Genomic DNA, 12,154 nt, shown 5'->3' on the forward strand with positions numbered 1-12,154 from the left:
CACTCATGATATAATATCAAGTGAAAAGCAGCTTACAAAGTATTATATATAACATGATCACTATTCTAATATTGTGATCCTGATATCATTAAAACACACACACACAGAGGCAAAAAGAGAGAGATGGGAAAGAAATACAACAAAATGACAAAGCTTTTTTCTTTGTAGTGAGATTATGGGTAATGTATGTCTCTACTTAAACTTCTCCATATTTTCTGAAATAACTGTGTTACCTTTACAGCAAAAGAAAATGTCTAATATTGAGCTAATAAAACTTCCCTATACAATCTACCCAATAATTCCAGTTCCTCTGGGGCTCAATAAATACTGATCGATGGGGCGCCTGGGTGGCTCAGTTGGTTAAGCATTTGCCTTCGGCTCTCGTCATGATCCCAGGGACCTGGAATCGAGCCCCGTCTGGTGTTGGGCTCCCTGATCAGCAGGGAGTCTATTTGTCCCTCTCCTTCTGCTCTCCCCCCCCACCCCCACTGGCCCCACCTCATGCTCTCTCAAATAAATAAAATCTTTTAAAAAAATAAAATAAAATAAAAATAAACTAATCAAAAGAATGAGAAGTAAGCCTTTGAAACAGACATGATGGAAAATGTTTACCGAGGTAAGCCTCGGTGGCTCAGTCAGTTAAGTGCGTGCCTTCAGCTCAGGTCATGATCCTGGGGTCCTGGGATCAAGTCCTGCATTGGGCTCCCTGCTTGGCGAGGAGTCTGCTTCTCCCTCTACCCCTCCCCACTGTTTGTGCTCACTCTCTCTCTGTGCCAAATAAATAAATAAAATCTTAAAAAAAAAAAAAAGAAAGAAAATATTTACTGAAAACTTGCCAAATGCCTGCTTCTGTGCTGAAGTCCTTCATATCATGCCTCATAAACTTCTCAAAACCACCCGGTAAAGCTCTAATGCTACTCCCATTTCACAGATGAGAAAACTGGGGCTCACCCAGGCTTAGTTGGTTAACTAAGTGTATGGCCAAGCTCGCTCTCTCAGTAAACAGCACAGCTGGGCCCCAATCCCAGGCCCCCAAACCGCTGTCAGCCACGCAGAGGCCTCGGAGGGTTGCAGACAGCAATCTGCCTGCTCCTCCCTTCCTCTAACAAGGATGTCATTAACTCTCACTCCGTGTGTCTCATGGACAACAGTGCCAGAGTGAACATGGAGTAGGTTTGCAGTCAGAAAGACCTGAGTTTGCAGCTTTTGGACTGTGAGAGCCGGCTGCTCCCTGAGCCTTCCCGTCTTCATCTATCAATAAAAAACTACAGCCCCATTGCAGGGCCGTTGTGAGGCATGGAGAAGCCTCTGGCACACGGTGGAGGCTCAGGAGAGGCTTCTTGGTGCCCTTGGTGACTCTGGGATCACCCCACACACTCTCTGGGGAGTGGGGCAGGCAAGGGGGCAAGGCCAGGAGATACCATAGGGACACCAGCTGGGGCTTGCTTGTTCTCCCTGCTCAGCCTCCCCAGGGCGGGGGACAGGGGGATCATATGGCCCAGCCTCCTGCCTCTGGAAGGTCTGAAGGCACTCCGTTGTATGTATGTATTTATTTATTTTAAAAAGGACATTGGTTTTTTTGTTTTTAGAGAGGGAGGGGGAGAGAGGCAGAGGGAGAGGGAGACAGAAAGAATCCACGCCCAGCACGGAGCCCAACACAGGGCTCCATTTCACAACCCTGAGATTGTGACCTGAGCCAAAATCAAGAGTTGGACGTTTAACCAACTAAGCCACCCAGGCACCCCAGCACTCCATTTTAGAAAGGGGACAACTGAGGCCAGGGTTCCGGTGACCCATCCAAAGTAGCGCAGCTCTCTCCCATCGCCCTGAGCTAGCCTCTCGGTTTCCCCACATCGAGGCCCCCTCCGTCCCACCCCGTGCCCACCCACACCCAATTCATCCCCTTGAACACCATTCCGCACAGATCGCTTTGAAGTCCTCTTCCCCATGGCCCGTGGCTCAAAGCTCCCTCGTTTCCCAGTACGGTCACCTTACTGTGGGACCCGAGAACCCGCCCGGCCTCGGCTCCCACTGCCCAGATCTGCCACTCCTGCCTCAGTGCAACCTCTGGCCCCTGACATGACCATGCTGGCCTGTCTCGGGCCTCTCCTCCGCCTCACTCCTCCTCCCCGCCAGAGCGGTCCAGCCAAAGCTCCGCACACAGCCGGCATTCCTGACAACCACACCAGGCTGAGGAGGACACCTACTTGCGAGGCGAGTTCTGCTTTTGTCCCTGCACACTTTCCACCTCCACAGCCACCCGGGGCCCCTGACACGCACTCAGCTCTGCCCCTGGTGAAATTCCCTGTCCTCTGCAGCTCTCCGAGATCCTGGGAACCTCTTTTTGCTCATGCTGTTCCCTCTGCTGGGAATGTTCCGCCCGTCTCCAAGTAGCCAACTGTTCCTGCCACTTCACGACAACGCAGCACAATCAGGCGGGACCCCCTCTGGCTGGGTCAGGGGCTGGCCCTGGACTCCCACAACTCCAGGAAGCTGGAGGACCTGGCTGTGTGAGAAGCCAGAGGCCGTGCCGAAGCTTCAACTGAGGGTCTGGGCCATGGGAGCTGAGACTGGACCGGCCTGGCAGGGGTCGGCATCAGCAAACGCTTGTTGAATAAGCAGATGTGCAGACGATGCAGGAAAAAGGCAGAGCCACGCCTGCCACTTGGAGCAGCAGGGGTGTTAGTTAATCATAGCACCTGGCATGCACTGAGGGCCTACTATGTGCTGGGTGCTGTGCTGCAGCCTTTACACACATGAGCTCATCTAATCCTCCCCCAAATCTACCCTGATCACCCCAATTCTACAGATGCAGAAATGAGGCTCGGGGAGGGCAAGCAGTTTGCTCAAAGCCACACCACTAGGACACGGTCGAGCTGAGGTTAAAACCTGGAGCCTCACCGGGATCTCACGTGGCCTGGGGGCCCTGGGTCCACGGACTCCAACCCAGATTAGAGAGGCGAGGGAGACAAGAAGGCAATGGGCTCATTCTGGGCCTCCAAAAAAACAAGGTGGGGACTCAGAGCTTCCAATCCTGCCAAGCTGACCCCTAAGCACCTGCCCCAGCAACCCCTGGCACCTGGACAGTAGAGAGAGGGGACAGCCAGAACTCCTCATTCACCTGTCGTGACCCCGCCCCAGTCCAGGCTGCCCGGGCCAAACTCCCTTCCCCGCTCTGTGCTGCAGGCACTTGGGATGAGAGGGGAACATGCTGCTTTAGCAACGTGGTCTTGTCATCTTCAGGACAAAGATGTTTCTGAGTCAGGTGCTATGACCCACACTTTATAAATGAAGAAACTGAGGTGCAGGGTGGCAATCCAACTCACTAAAGATCTTAGGAGGTGGCAGAGCCCACACCTGATCAGAGGAAAACTCAGAAGAGAGAGAAGCCAAGGGAGAGACCAAGGGCCAGAGAAGCGCAGGGCGTGGAACAGTCGTGAAGAGGCAGGCCGAGGTTGGTTATATGCAGGGGGCAGAATGCGAGACGGAGGGGTGGTCAGAGACACAGCAGGGTACGAGCCTGCTGAAACCAGGACGGGAGGGAGGCAGGGAGACAGGGCAGGCTAGGGAACAGACAGGAGGCCATGTGGAAAAGCATGGACTCCATTCTCCCGCCTGGATTCTGGGGCAGGCAAACCAGGAAGTCCCGGGCCATGCAGAGGGAAGATATACGGGGTCACCTGTCAGAGATGGGGGTCTGCTAAGCCCTTCACACTCTGCCCTACCCAGTGGGCCACCAATGGAACTCTGAAATGCCGGCCCCTCAGGGCACTTACCACCCAGAAAGAGGGGCTGTCAGGCATCTGCTCTGAGGACCCACAGGGTCAGCACACCGGCTGAACTCACACCGTGGGACTTAGTGGTGATGCTCTGCCTGGGGACGAGATGTCCCCAAAAATCCTGCTCGTACTTCACAGAAGCCTCGGGAACCACAGGCTGTTTGTTAAAAGGACAATTCCCAGAGGCCCCTCTCATGCATCCAGATGGATGAGTGGGCTTCTCAAGTGGGTCCATGAAGTAGGGAGAGGGCCAGAGTGTGGGGGAGGCGGGAATGGAGGGTGCTTCATGATGTGGGATTCTGAGGTTTTTTCTCAGCTCCTCATCCAGGTCAGGCTTCTCGTCAGAGGCTCTTCCTTCAGCTTACTTAGCTACCTACCCACTCCTCATCCTTCAGTTCCTCAGAGGGCCTCTCTGAACTCCCTGACCAGGTGAGACCCCCCCACACACACGTCGTGGGCTCCCAAAGTGCCCATCTACTCTTCCATCGCCCTCAGCACAAATACAAGTTTGTTAGATGACTAGCTGATGACCGTCATTTCTCCCACCGTGAGGGCAGAGACCGTCTATTTTTTTCCTTAACACTGTATCTCAGCATCTAGCCCAGTGTATCCATAGAATTTTCTTGAATGAGTTAATTCTTTCCATTCCTTCACAGAGAGCCAATCCTTTTTCTCAGAGGGGGTAAATGGCTCAGCCTACAACGCTATTAATCCTCACCACAGCCCCAGACACGTTGTTGCTATTCCCACCTTACAGGGGAAGAAATGAGCTTCAGAGAGGTAAAGCTAACCCAAACACACAGCAAGTAAGTGGCTTTGAACTCAGGACTTGAACTTAGATATGTCTGGCTTCAGAGCCCCACCTCTGCCACTACATACCACCCCGCTTTCCCACCCCAAGGGTTTCTCTGGATCTTCTTCCCTTGGAAACCTGCCCCCGCCCCCAACTGCGGGAGCTCAGGACTGACAGGCAGAATTCATTCCTTCAACCATTCATTCTTTCATTCAGCCAATCAACTGACTTACTTACTGGCTGTGCCAAGCCCTGCACAGGGTGCCAGGAAACCAGAGAGGTCAGGGGCTTCTCTCCATCCTGGGCTCCCCTCTTTCCACTGCTCTTGGGACTTTGCCAGCAGAAGCAGGGTACCAGGCAGCTGCCCTATCCTTAGTGTCACTGTCAGTGGGGAGGAATTAAGTGCCAGCCCCATCATTACCCCTCCCCCCAGGATAGCAGCCTAAAATACTTGGGCCAAATAATGTGTAGGTTCACAATCCTCCTGTCTCCATTGTTCTCTGATGATCTAAGACACAAGGAAGGACAGAATTCTACCCCCTCCTTCCATGGATTTCTTTGACTGTCCCCTACCCCAGGCAGCTCTGGAAAAAGTTCTAGACTTGGAGTCACTAGACCAGGGTTTTAGCTTCAGATCTGGAACTAGCTGTGGGACCTTTGGAGAATAAGTCACCCTGCCTCTCTCTGAACCACAGATTCCATATCTGCAAAATGGAGGCGATCATATTGAGGATTCTAACGCCTATCCCTCAGGCTTATAGGTGAGGATTAAATCATTCAGACCCAGAGAGACAGTTTTCACATACATGATTGGTCCAGGAAATGTCTTAGCAACATGGGGGCCTATGGGGGCCAGCTATGCTGCTTGCAAGATGCATCTGACAATGGGATTTGTGAAAGGTTGGCTGGGAGCAGCCCTAGCAAGCAGAGGCCAGAGCATTCCCCAAGTGGACCCTCAGAAGTGAGGAGCCTTCCTCTGGCTCACTGGGAGTGGGGGAGCTGTGCTCATCAGCCCAACAGCCAGAGTCCCTGGAGAAGAGGCTGGGAATGGGACTGAACACACTCTTCAGCACCTAGAGCTCCCCAGAGAGGGTACGTGTACAGAATCTGGAACTCAGAACCTTAGCTATCCTCTAGCCCACCTTAGGACAAGGGCCACTTTCACCCTCCCTCTTTTAAAAGGCACTAGATCCTAAGGGATCTGGAAAATTCCTCCTCTTTATCACACAGACAGCTTCCATTTACTGGATCCAGGCACCAGGCCAGCTGCATTTTATATGTTTGCTCACTGACACTTCACAAAACCCCTGTTGAAGAAGGCTCTATTATTACTCCATTCTATAGATGAAGAAACTGAGGCTCAAAGATAAGTGATGTACCCAAGTCACAGAGCCAGTTCATGGCAGGGCTGGAATTCATACTCAGGTTGGCCCCACTCTAAAGCCTGTATTACCTCCAAAGACAAAGTGGGGAGAACCACTGACGAAACGCACAGCAAAGATCAATCCTGCCTGTGCTTGGGGGAATTTTCCCACGGTAGCTGGTAATGAGTCACTGAAAGCACAGGAAATTGTGCCCTCCACTCTTCCTGGGGGAGCAAAGATGCCAGAGCTCCCTCAACACCCACACACCCATGCAGTGCTCCAATGCACAACACTCTGTCCTGCAGAGATCCCAGACTCTGGAATTCAGACTCCCACCTGCGGAGACTGGGTCTCTACTCTTCAGACAGGGAAACTGAGACAGATGGGGCAGATGGTGGGACAGGGGGACTGGGGTGCTTACTGTGATGGGCATCAATGTCTGGGTTGAGACCACAGTTCATAACTGAGTCTGACCTCTGAGTCCACAGTCTGCCCTCTGCTCTGCTGGGTGGCACCACAGCCCAGAGAGGTTTAGGGCTGTGCCCTCGGTCAACCAGCATGGACGACCATTTCCAACTATCAGTAAATACAAGGGCATCTTTGTTGTTATAAGGATAGGAGTTTCCCTTCGATCCTTTTTGCCCATGTCTGAGCTGGCAGAACTGGGTCAGGAGGTTGTTTCCAGGCAAGCGGATGGTGTTTTAGATTCTCTGAGAAAGTCCCAGCACTCTACACAGATACCAGGAAGAGAATTTCGCTTCCTGAGGTGAAAGCACAAACTCCACTCCCGCCCAAACAAACCAGTGCTGACTCTAGCAGAAAGAAAAGCCTGTTAGAGAAGAGGAGAGAGTGAGACGGGGCATTTGCGAGGGGCTGAGACTTCGCTGATTCACATCCAGAGCTCGAGACCAGATGGCCTCGGAGGAGGGAAGCAGATGACTGACTGGCTGGCCACAGCCCTTGCCCACTGTACCCAGGAGCCACGGGCTCCCCCTCAGCAACCGCACACACAGGTGCACAAACACGGGGCTCCATGCTCTCCTCCCCCGCAAATGCCAGGGAGTTGACAAGAAACAACACAGTCACATAGTCACAGTCTCATACGGGGAGAATCACGAACTGACAGTGCGGGACAGGCACACACCAACACAGGAACCCCCTAGAGATGGTCATCAAATGGGTCTTGGTCAATGTCCCCACAGCATGGTGCAGACACCCAAACACTCCCACGTCCCCACACCCCCACGGAGAGCCGGCTCCCCAGAAGCCCGCTCCCAGGAGGCTTTAGGAGGTCCAAACACTCAATACATTTGTACTGTCACCAACACAGAATCATCCACTTGCAAACTGTGACAGACACACTAACTGTCGTCAAACTATCCCACAGAGCCTCACGCAGAAGCAAGGGGATGCGAATAAACGATCCAATGTTATTTAGTCACACACACACACACACACTCTCTCTCTCTCTCTCTCTCTCTCTCTCTCTCTCTCTCTCTCCACACTCTCCACCGTCCTTCCCTCGTGGAAGTGGTCTCCTCGCTGGGCCCCGGGCTCCCCCTGCAGGAAGTGCGGAGGCGCGGAGAGCCCCGGGTCCGAGGTCAGGGTGCCGGGTCCGCGGTCCCCACCCTCGCCCCGGGTGAGGGGGGGGGGGGCCAGGCCGCAGCGGACTCACCGGACGATGCCGAACATGACGAGCACGTTGCCCAGCAGCCCCACGGCGCACACGGCCGAGTAGAGAGCGGTGATGGCGATGGCCAGGGCGAGGGACGAGGCGCTCCGGGCGGCCGGCGGCCCCGACGCATTGGCGCCCGCGCTGGGGAAGGCGCTGGGGAAGGCGTCCGAAGCATTGGCGAGGAGCGGGGGCTGCAGCTCGGCATCGGCGGAGGGGGCCGGCTCCATGGCGGCCGGGCGGCGGGCGCCGCGTCCCTCCCCGCCGTGCGCCCTGGGCGCAGAGACCCGGTGCGAGGGACGCGCGAAGGCCGAGGCTGCAGCCCCGACGCCACGGGCGACAGCGCCCCGGCCGCCCGCCCAGCCCTGCGCCCCCCTCCGCGCGCCCGGCCGCCCGCCCCGCCTGCCCCCCGGCGCCCGCCCGCTCTCCTCGCCCCGAGCGCTCTGAGCCCGAGCCTCTGCGGGCTCCTCGGACGCGCCCGCCGCGCGCACCACGTGGCCCGGAGGCGGCCGCCAGTCTGCGCCCGCGACCGGGGGCGGGCGCTGCACCACCGGCTTGGAGCGGGGCCAGGGAGGCTTCCCACTCCTCCCTGGGGATACTCCACGGGCTTGGGGGCACCCCAACCCCGGCCGGGGGTCACCTCCTCACCCTTTGCCGCTTTGGAATCAGAAGGACCTGGATGTGAATCCCACGTTTCGCCCCTACTCTATTGAACAGAATGACCTTGAGCAAGTCATTTAAGCTCTCTCAACCTCATTTTCCTCAACTGTTAAAATGGGGATCCTCGCCAACACCTCACTCAGAGGGTTGTTGTGGAGATTCAGATGACCCAAGTAAAGAACTCAGCTCGGTGCCAGTCACACAGTAGGTGCTCCCTAAATAACATTATTAGCCGCTTATTTTCTTGCACCCTATTCATTTGCTTAACAGATATTTTCGGGTGCTGAATATACGAGCCAGATACTATTGGGGATCCATCCATTAGTGCATAAACCCAGATGCGGAGCCTGCCTCCTGGGATTTATAGCCCAGTGGCAAATGAATCCTAAAATCACGCTACTGAAGACAAAGTGAAGGAGAGCAAGGCAAGACATTCCTGTGGCAGGGACAGCAAAACCCAGAGGTCAGCATGTGAAGTTTGGGGAGGAACTAACTTAGTGAAGAAACAAGTAAAGGGCATTCCAGACAAAAGAACCACATGTGCAAAGTCCCTGTGGTCATAGGAACTAAAAGGAGGTCAGGAAAAGGAGAAAGCAGGGAGCAAGTGTGGGGAGAATGAGATGATGGAGTAGGCAGGGTCTCAAAGATTACCTTAAGGATTACTCCCGCATAGGAGCGCAGGGAAGGGGGTGGGGGCACTTCCCACACCCTTGCCCTAACCTGACCAGCCCAGACCCAGAGCCATCCTCCTTTTGGGGGCTCCTATCCTTCCCAGAACATTCTCTCTACCAACGATTACTTTGTTCCAGGCACTGTGATACGCACTTTACTCATGCATCAACACTTTGGAGTAGATTCTATTATTAGTGTGCCCATTTTTCAGATGAGAAGACTAGGCTAGGTACTGTTTTATCCCCTATGATAATTATTTCTATCTGAGCTTGTTTCCTCCTTGGGAAGACCAGACCTGATCTATCCCCCTACACCCAGTAGAGGGCTGGGGTCACAGTGGGTGCTCAGGAAATACTGATTAAATGAATAAAAGTCCCAAAGGAGAATGGAATGGGACAACATTGGGGTTCCCAAGCTCTAGACTCTGGGGAGATGCTCTTGGCCCTGTGAGTGGCTGGGCAAGGGCCCTTCACTCATATCACTCTCCAGCTTCAGTCATCCATCTATGTGCAAGGCTCTTACCCTTTCCCAGAAAGAATAAAGCCAGAATTCCCAAGTTCACCCTCCTCTTCATTCTCTTTGCCTCTCTCAGCTGCTGTCCAAGCCCCTCTACCAGCTCCAGCAGACTCTCACCACAAGGCTTTCCCACTCAACCATCTAAGGACTCAGCAGATAGGTCAGTTTTTTAAAGGTTACTTAATTTTTTTTAAGTAAACTCTACACCCAACATGGGGCTTGAACTCACGACCCCAAGATCAAGAGTCACATGCTTGGGATGCCTGGGTGGCTCAGTCACTTAAGCGTCTGCCTTTGGCTCAGGTGGTGATCCCAGTGTCCTGAGATTGAGTCCCGCATCTGGCTCCCCGCTCAGTGGGGAGCCTGTTTCTCTCCCTCTGCCGCCACTCCCCCTGCTTCTGCTCACTCTCTCTGACAAATTGATAAAATCTTTTTTAAAAAATTGTTTTTAAAGAGTCACATGCTCCACCAACTGAACCAGCCAGGTGCCCCCAGATAGGCAATTTTTGCTCTGTGGTCACAAGGGCTGCCAAAACTCTCCTTCATCCCAAAGGGCCTGGTACTCTGGTTCCAAGAGGGAGAAACTGAGACGAAAAGGAGGAGGGCTACTTCTTAGAGTTGTGTCCCCCTCTCTACCACTCCAACAAGCCAAATTTTTTCCTACCTCAGGAGTTCTGCACACTCTATTTCTTCCACTTGGAAGGCTCAGACAATTTTCCAAGCTAAATGCTATCCATCCTTCAAGTTTCAGCTTAGATATCACTTCCTCCACGAAACCTTCACTGACTGACCCCCCCACCACGCTGCCAACTACAGTAGGTGCCCCTGATATTTGTTCTCATGGCATCATGTACCTCTTCTTTACAGAATTTCCACATATTTTTTTGTGTAATCATTGGATTTTTGTGTATGACCTTTACAACAGGTCTTATGCATTTCTGTACCCCCACCTTAGTATAGTCCCTGGTGCTCAATGAGTAACTGAATAGGAAGCTCCAGTCCAACTTTGGTGAGCTCCCATTTTGACGAGGAAGACAGATATTGCTTAACATAGGACCCAGGAATCCTTTTAAGCAACTACCACCCTTTGCATAAATTCTGCAACCACATCTTATTTGGACCTGAAATACTAGTTGCCAGCTCCACCCCTCCATCCCTTGGCTTTTGGCTATCACCAAGTAAGTCTACCCAACTCCTTAGCAGTGCACTCGGGGCCCTCCCAAGTCTGGTCCCAACCAGGGCATAGTGCTTCCCTCTTCGGACTCCCTCCCTAACCCCCCGCCAATGGTGTGCTCCAGCTATACTGGGCTGAAGGGAGTTTTTAAAAATTGCATACCACAATGTTTTTTTAGTTCCTCCCCGGTGCAGAAATGCTATGATGGAAAGCCACAGCTATGGTGGAGGCAAAAGACAGAAAAAGAGTCCCCTTGGGGTGCCTGGGTGGTACAGTGGGTTGACTGTCCAACTCTGGGTTTCGGTTCAGGTCATGATCTCAGGGTCCTGGGACTGAGCCCCGTGTTGGGCTCTGTGCTCAGCGGGGAGTCTGCTTGGGATTCTCTCTTTCTCTCTGCCTCTGCCCCTCCCCTGCTCCCGCTCCTGCTTGCTCTCTCTCTCAAATAAATAAATAAATCTTAAAAAAAAAAAAAGAGTTCCCTTAACCTCTCTGAGCCTTACTTTTCTCATCTATAAAGCAGAGGTACAGGATTGGGGTGAGGGTTTGGAAAAACAGCAGGTGCTCTGCCAACCAAGAAAGGCTACGTGAGCCTGAGTTAGCATGTGCGGCTGAGTTCTCACCAGAACCCAAGCATGCTGACACCCTGATCTCGAACTTCCAGCCTCCAGAAATGTGAGAAATAAATTCCTGTTGTTTATAAGCCACTCTGTCTAGGGTGTTTTGTCAGGGCAGCCCAAACTGACTAAGGCACATGCCAGGTCCACATGAATCGCCCTCACTGAGGACACTGAAAGAATGCGTGGAAACTTCAAGGGCATCTAAAGAGGTGTCCCCGATGGCCTCCCAAAGTGAATAGTTTGAAGAGATCAACTCTTCCTTGAATGTGAGCTTTCTAGTCTATCTATCTTTAACCAGCAGTCTCATTTCCGTGGTCAGAACTCATAAATAATCCTATTGGCTACCATTTCTAGATGCCAAGCACTAGGCCAAGTGCTTTGAGGAGCATCTCATTTAGTCTTTCAGAGCCTTCTAGGTGTGAGGTCCTACCATTAGTATTCCATTTTCCAGAGACTAGGTTAGCTGCCCAAGCCAGAGCTGGGATACCAAGCCAAGTCTGTGTGACTCCAAAAGCCAGTCCCCTGACTACCACCCCTATGCTGCCTCTCAGAGCGAAAACTCAGAAGTCACCCCCCAAAACATAAGAACCCATCAGTCCTGTCTCTGCTTAGCAGAAGTTCCCCACTGTGGAGGGTGATGAGTCACTTGCAGCTTGGGTGATTCTTGAATCCGATCCTGCTCTTGGAGCAGAATAGACACAGCCCTCCATGCCTGGGTCACCAAAGGGTTTGGCTCTGCTTGGGGCTTGTCCCCATCCTTGACTTCAAGGGAAGAAAAACCAAAAAAACAAAAATGGATGGGAAATCCTAGGCCAATCTAGGGCATCAGCAGGTGTCAGCAGTAGAGAAACAGAAATCACTGAAAGAGTTAGAGCAGAAAGGAACTCCCTGGGGAAGCTATTAACAA

The 12,154-nt window shown here is 53.0% G+C and overlaps 1 protein-coding gene across 1 annotated transcript in view; it reads right to left on the minus strand.

Annotated features, from left to right (window-relative positions):
• Positions 1-7,838, minus strand: part of OPRD1 (opioid receptor delta 1) — a 32,053-nt gene extending 24,215 nt beyond the window's left edge. Inside the window, exon 1 of the mRNA XM_045782341.2 lies at positions 7,612-7,838. Coding sequence (XP_045638297.1) covers positions 7,612-7,838 — 227 coding nt within the window. The remainder of the gene's footprint in view (positions 1-7,611) is intronic.
• Positions 7,839-12,154: the final 4,316 nt, after the last annotated feature.

Source organism: Ursus americanus, chromosome 33 (assembly GCF_024610735.1).
Source record: "Ursus americanus isolate L20-20 chromosome 33, mUrsAme1.1.p, whole genome shotgun sequence".
In the NCBI taxonomy this organism is placed as follows: Eukaryota; Metazoa; Chordata; class Mammalia; order Carnivora; family Ursidae; genus Ursus; species Ursus americanus.